This window comes from Poecilia mexicana, unplaced genomic scaffold (assembly GCF_051168715.1).
Source record: "Poecilia mexicana isolate PSO_F unplaced genomic scaffold, ASM5116871v1 scaffold_4, whole genome shotgun sequence".
NCBI lineage: Eukaryota > Metazoa > Chordata > Actinopteri > Cyprinodontiformes > Poeciliidae > Poecilia > Poecilia mexicana.
In genome coordinates, this window is record NW_028263373.1 from 3652056 (window position 1) to 3658957 (window position 6902).

Sequence of the window (6902 nt, forward strand, 5' to 3'; positions counted from 1 at the left end):
CTGAAGTTACTGAAGAGAAACGATCTAGAGATATAGATCTAGAGTCAGGTTCAGTTCTTCCAGCTGTAAACTAGAGATCAGGTTGACCTCTGACCTCTGACCTGACCCTGTGGTTCCTCAGTGGACCTTCTAGCAGCTCCAGGACATTCAGGCCCAGAGGACTAAAGTCTCCGACCAGAGAAACTCATCCAGGATTTAGTGGTTTGATTCCTGCAGCAGGTCAGACTGACGACCAGAAGCTGCAGCTGGAGATCTGACTAGAACCAGGAGGGTAGAGACACCACCTGGTTCTACACCACCCGGTTCTACGCCACCCGGTTCTACACCACCTGGTTCTACACCACCTGGTTCTACACCACCTGGTTCTACACCACCTGGTTCTACGCCACCCGGTTCTACACCACCCGGTTCTACATCATCTAGTTCTACACCACCTGGTTCTACACCACCCGGTTCTACACCACCTGGTTCTACACCACCTGGTTCTACACCACCCGGTTCTACACCACCTGGTTCTACACCACCCGGTTCTACACCACCTGGTTCTACACCACCTGGTTCTACACCACCCGGTTCTACATCATCTAGTTCTACACCACCCGGTTCTACATCATCTAGTTCTACACCACCTGGTTCTACACCACCCGGTTCTACACCACCTGGTTCTACACCACCTGGTTCTACACCACCCGGTTCTACGCCACCCGGTTCTACATCATCTAGTTCTACACCACCTGGTTCTACACCACCCGGTTCTACATCATCTAGTTCTACACCACCTGGTTCTACACCACCCGGTTCTACACCACCTGGTTCTACACCACCTGGTTCTACACCACCCGGTTCTACATCATCTAGTTCTACACCACCTGGTTCTACACCACCTGGTTCTACACCACCCGGTTCTACACCACCCGGTTCTACACCACCCGGTTTTACACCACCTGGTTCTACACCACCTGGTTCTACATCATCTAGTTCTACACCACCTGGTTCTACACCGCCTGGTTCTACACCACCCGGTTCTACACCACCTAGTTCTACAGTCCTTCATTGGTAGTTTATAAATCACTGAAAGATTAAAGATTTGCTGCTGGATCAACTGTCTGGTTCTGGTTCTGCTCTCCATTATCACATATCTGGAATAATCTTCCAGAAAACTGCAAAACAGCTGAAACACAGAGTTCCTTTAAGAGCAAACCAGCTGGTTGGAGCTGATTTTGAAACATAATAAATGAAACATTGATCAATAATCTGAAGTGTATCGATCGATACCCATCAATCGATATGTGAAAATGTAACGCTTCAGTTATTCACTGCGTTCTATGTCTGTATTTCTGTGTTTTTATGATGTAAGCAGCTGAACTGCCTTGTTACACAAATAAACTTCACTTGACCAGAACCACTGGAACCAAAACCGGCTACTCCTCGCCAGCCTCTCACTGCTCTACCTGTCCTCTGTCTGCAGGTCGGTGGGCGGGGCCTCGCTGCCAGGACACCTGAGCAATCCGTCCACCAGGTGGCGCCGGTCGGCGTCGCCAACTCGCCGCCTACGGTTCGAGGATGAGACAGAGACGGAGGCAGAGTCTCGGTACCTGGAGCGACAGCATGGGACAGGTGTCCAGGTGTCCAAACCGGACCTGAACCAGCTCAACGTCAGAGGAAGACCCGCAATGACGGTGGCGATGTCTGGAGCCCAGCTTGACTGCCACCTCACTCTGCGTCCACCTGTAGCCAAGGTGAGGGGGCGGTGCTTGAACAGACCCCTCCTCCAGGTGCGGACGGAGGTGCTCAAAGACTCTTATATCGGCTGCGTCTCACCTCCTGACTCAGGTGAGGGAGGGGGTGTGGCTCTCAGCAGAGTTGATAAAACAGGTACAAACCAGGTGACAGATTCACAAGCCCCGCCCACTGTCGAAACACCTGCCAACCCCTATGCCTTGTACCCGGTGGGCACGCCGTTGCCCCAGCCGCCTACCTGCCCCCATCATGACCATAAACATCCTTCCCCTTTAACCTCGCTAGCTGTGACATCACTGATGATGTCACAGAATGGAGGGCTTCATAACACAATGATGGGAAACCAGCAAGAGAAGAAGAAATCCTCTGATCCCCAGCCTGGCTCTGAACTGAAGAAGAAGGAGGACTGGTCTTCCTCAGGTGAGAACAGGACTTACCTGTAAACGCGATGAGCTCAGGCGTTTGTTGATGTTGTTCACCTGCAGACCAGGTGGAATCACCTGGACCCTCAACCAGGACAATCTCCCACCTGGTCAAACGTCCAGGTAGTCAGGCAGACTGAGCTGCAGGTAATCAGAGGGAAAAGCTGCTCTTTGACTGGTGGCTAACTCTTGGTGGCTAACTGTTGGTGGCTAACTCTTGGTGGCTAACTGTTGCTGGCTAATTGTTGGTGGCTAACTGTTGGTGGCTAACTGTTGGTGGCTAATTGTTGGTGGCTAACTGTTGGTGGCTATCTGTTGCTGGCTAATTGTTGGTGGCTAACTGTTGGTGGCTAACTGTTGGTGGCTAACTGTTGGTGGCTAACTGTTGGTGGCTATCTGTTGGTGGCTAACTGTTGGTGGCTAACTGTTGGTGGATAACTGTTGGTGGATAACTGTTGGTGGCTAACTGTTGGTGGCTAACTGTTGCTGGTTAATTGTTGCTTGCTAACTGTTGCTGGCTAACTGCTGGTAGCTAACAGCGTTTGTTTCCACTTATAACCACTGATTTATGTTCTTAAAATGGGTTTTAAATCTTTTTTCCATTCAAAACAAAGAAATCAGGTAATTTTTTGAAATACGTTTGCTCTGTCTCATCAGCAACACCTGAACAGAATCATAATTGACCTTAAAGTATCAATTATAATGGGAAGTTTTAAAGTAAAGAAACTCAAGGATCAATCTGATAATGCTGTTTTTACACAGAATGTTGCTTCTTTTTGAACTCAGGTCGTGAACTCTGTCATCAAAAGGCAGGTTTCTCCTGACCAGGGGTCAAAATCAGGGAAAACTTGCTGGCAGGTGAAAGGTAAATCAGAACCAGGCCGAACCTGCATGAGCGATTCTTTACATTTATTTGGACACAATGAGCTGAAAATCTGAAACAGAAGGTGGCTAAAACTGAAAAACTCATAAGAGAAGATACATTTCAATGCATTTTACAATATTTATAAAAATAAACCCATTAACATTCATTGGTGACATCACATTTCTGGTCCACAGCTGAAGACAAAGCCCCGCCCACCTCAGGTAGCCCAGATGGAGACCGCAGACATCCAATCAGAGAAGAGCTCCACAGTGTTGTTTCACGTCCTGGGCGGTGAGTTTATACCCCAACTGATGACATCATTAAAACCAGACTGATGACATCATCATTGGCATGTGACCCAGTGTTGCATCCCTAAGGCAGTCTAGAGGTATTGGGGGTCAGGGTGCTGTAACAATAAATAACAATGGAATGAAGAGACAAAACCAGGAGGGTATAGTTAGTTTTATTCTTCAAAAGTAATCTAAAATATAATCTTAAGTCTGAAGGTGAAAACCTAGGAGAAAAGAAAGGGGAGCAACAAAATCCAGGCTTTCTAGCAAAAGACAATCCATCAAATCACCACAAAGCTGCAGCACACATGCTGGCCAGTTGGCCAAGAGGCACAGAAATCAGTTCCCTATCTAGCATTAAACTGCTAATCCAGAGGCAGAGTGGAACCAGCTGGGCCTGCTGGTTGTTACATGCTCCACTGCGCATGAAGACCAGGTGGTGTAGAACCGGGCGGTGTAGAACTAGGTGGTGTAGAACCAGGCGGTGTAGAACTAGGCGGCGTAGAACCAGGCGGTGTAGAACCAGGCGGTGTAGAACTAGGTGGTGTAGAACTGGACGGTGTAGAACCAGGCGGTGTAGAACTAGGTGGCATAGAACCAGGCGGTGTAGAACCAGGCGGTGTAGAACCAGGCGGTGTAGAACCAGGCGGTGTAGAACTAGGTGGCGTAGAACCAGGCGATGTAGAACCAGGCGGTGTAAAACTAGGCGGCGTAGAACCAGGCGGCGTAGAACCAGGCGGTGTAGAACCAGGCGGTGTAGAACTAGGTGGTGTAGAACCGGGCGGTGTAGAACCGGGCGGTGTAGAACCAGGCGGCGTAGAACCAGGTGGTGTAGAACCAGGCGGTGTAGAACTAGGTGGTGTAGAACCGGGCGGTGTAGAACCGGGCGGTGTAGAACTAGGTGGTGTAGAACCGGGCGGTGTAGAACTAGGTGGTGTAGAACCGGGCGGTGTAGAACCAGGCGGTGTAGAACCAGGCGGTGTAGAACCAGGCGGTGTAGAACTAGGTGGTGTAGAACCGGGCGGTGTAGAACTAGGTGGCGTAGAACCAGGCGGTGTAGAACCAGGCGGTGTAAAACTAGGTGGCATAGAACCAGGCGGTGTAGAACCAGGCGGTGTAGAACTAGGTGGTGTAGAACCGGGCGGTGTAGAACTGGGTGGTGTAGAACTAGATGATGTAGAACCGGGTGGTGTAGAACCGGGTGGTGTAGAACTAGATGATGTAGAACCGGGTGGTGTAGAACTAGATGGTGTAGAACCGGGTGGTGTAGAACCAGGTGGCGTAGAACTAGGTGGTGTAGAACCGGGTGGTGTAGAACCGGGCGGTGTAGAACCAGGCGGTGTAGAACCAGGTGGTGTAGAACCGGGTGGTGTCTCTACCCTCCTGGTTCTAGTCAGATCTCCAGCTGCAGCTTCTGGTCTGTCAGTCTGACCTGCTGCAGGAATCAAACCACTAAATCCTGGATGAGTTTCTCTGGTCGGAGACTTTAGTCCTCTGGGCCTGAATGTCCTGGAGCTGCTAGAAGGTCCACTGAGGAACCGGCTTCAGGTGGCTCTGGAGGCTCAGGTCAGAGGTCAAAGGTCAACCTGATCTCTGTTGTTGATCTCTGAACCTGTTGTTTTGAATTAAAAGGTGGAAATATAGTTACAAAAAAATCAGTTTTCAAATGTAAAGTATTGGAATAATTGTTGTTTTACTCTACTGTACATTTGTGAATACTACCAAAATTTGTTCAGTATTCAGCAACTCATAACAAAACACATCTAAACGACCAAATGTCTCCTGCAAAAAAATCTCTACTGTATACTAAAATTCATTGCTTATTGTACTTTTTTGAAAATGCCTGAATGGTGACCGGTCGGCCATTTTGGATGCGGTGGCGAATTGTCCCAATTTTACTGCCTATAACCGTGAACCCTGATGTGCATTTTGACTTAGTCCACACTTCATAGAGGGCACAGGGTGAGTTTTGGGACTGGACTCAGTCTGTGCCACCAGAACCTGAAGCTGGTCTGGTGGTTCTGCAGAACCAGCTGACACTTTGGACTCCGATTGGTTTAAATGGTTAATGTTGAGGAATCAGATTCAGGCCGGTTCTAACTTGTTCTTCATAACCGGCCTTTAAACTGCCAACCAATCAGGAGCAACTTTAATAAATCTGAGATTAATCTAACTGATGACAAGGAAATAAAAAAAAAATCATTGCCAATATTGCAGATAAAGGTAAAAACAAATTTCCATTTTTATTTGAAAAGTGAAAGATATATTTATCTGATGAATCAGATCTCTGATCAGTTTTTCTTAGAAATTAACCAATCTGTTCTCTTTTGTTTTCTTCAGATTCAGTAGAGACGGACTCTCTCGTCTCTCTCTGCATCGCTTCTTCTCCTCGGTCAAACTGAGCAAAACTCGAACCGCCAGCCTTGACCGACTGGTTCCCCCGGTTCCTGACCGTCTTCCCAGCGACGGCAGGAACTCCTGCAGCCTGTGGAAGAAATCTCCTTCTGCTCAGTCTCTCTGTGTGGGAAGATTTTCTGTTTTATTTTTGATTTTTGAATACTTGACATTTCCTTTTGCTGAGTGGATGTCCTGTCTATCCTGCAGGGGGCGCTGGGACTGCAAATGAAGAAGTCGTCATCAGTGCAGAGTTTTGGTTCTGAGGAGATCAAGAGCTGCAGCGTAGATCACAGACCAGCTGATGAGCAGTAAAACAGCCGCTTGTATCAGCTGACCACCGTCCCACCCAATCAGAGCTCAGTTTCCTCCCTGTCTGTCCATCAAGCTTCTACATCCATGTCTGAGGTCAGAGGTCATCGGTCGGTCCCGCTCAGGGAGATCAGTTGGTCGGGTTCTTCAGGTCTGTTCTGTTGGAAATTAGTCGACCATCAGATCAGAGTTTTGGAAAAAGGCGAGCCGACTCTGATAATGAGCCACAGGGCAGAGCGAGCTTCCAAACTGGAAACCACTGAAACCAGTTTAGTTTGCAGTGCTGAATGTAACTAATGGAATTAATGGTACCTGATTTTTTTTTTGGACAGTTTTGAGTCAGCTCAGCTTTCTGAGTTATCAAAAGTCCTAACTTCTTCCAAACCTTCGACATGCGTCTTGGATCCAGCAGCTCCACCAGCTGTTGCTAACGGGGCGGCGGCAGGAGTTTTTTTTTTTTATGACTTGAACTTTATTGATTTTCCAATAAAAAATATACCCTAATTCCACTTTTAGCATATTACAATTTAGCATCAGCTAAACAATGTTTAGTCCTTGTGGATTCTTCAGGCCAATACAGTTAACAGAAATTACTTGAACAAAAAAAAATTAAAATAAATAAATAGAGAAAAAAGACAAGACGCATAAACATCTACTGAACATTGACATACACAATATAACATAAAATAACACTGCCCTATAACCGATACATTCAGATAATTACAGCATCACCGTAAATCCCTCTAGTCTAATTATGTCTGAGCTGGAAATGCCATTTAACCCACGCATGACAAGTAGCGGGACCACTTCCTGTTGTGTTCCTCAACCCCATTTAACAGTCTATAAGATAATCTCTCTAAGGCAGCAAGCTGCCCCAGT

General features: G+C 47.5%; 1 protein-coding gene across 1 annotated transcript; it reads left to right on the forward strand.

Moving 5' to 3' along the window:
- The first annotated feature begins 1456 nt into the window (after positions 1–1456).
- Positions 1457–6270, forward strand: LOC106908745 (uncharacterized). Its single transcript, XM_088004825.1, has 4 exons — positions 1457–2160; positions 3222–3318; positions 5658–5838; positions 5922–6270. The coding sequence occupies exons 1-4, from the start codon at positions 1674–1676 to the stop codon at positions 6024–6026; spliced, it is 870 nt and encodes a 289-aa protein (XP_087860951.1). The 5' UTR covers positions 1457–1673; the 3' UTR covers positions 6027–6270.
- The last annotated feature ends 632 nt before the right edge of the window (positions 6271–6902 follow it).

Excerpts from the sequence above, each read along its gene's own strand:
- LOC106908745 (XM_088004825.1), top strand. The coding sequence starts at position 1,674 with ATGACGGTGGCGATGTCTGGAGCCCAGCTTGACTGCCACCTCACTCTG. Across the intron at positions 2,161-3,221 it reads GGAGGACTGGTCTTCCTCAG|CTGAAGACAAAGCCCCGCCC; the intron begins GTGAGAACAGGA and ends TCTGGTCCACAG. Across the intron at positions 5,839-5,921 it reads CTTCTGCTCAGTCTCTCTGT|GGGGCGCTGGGACTGCAAAT; the intron begins GTGGGAAGATTT and ends TCTATCCTGCAG.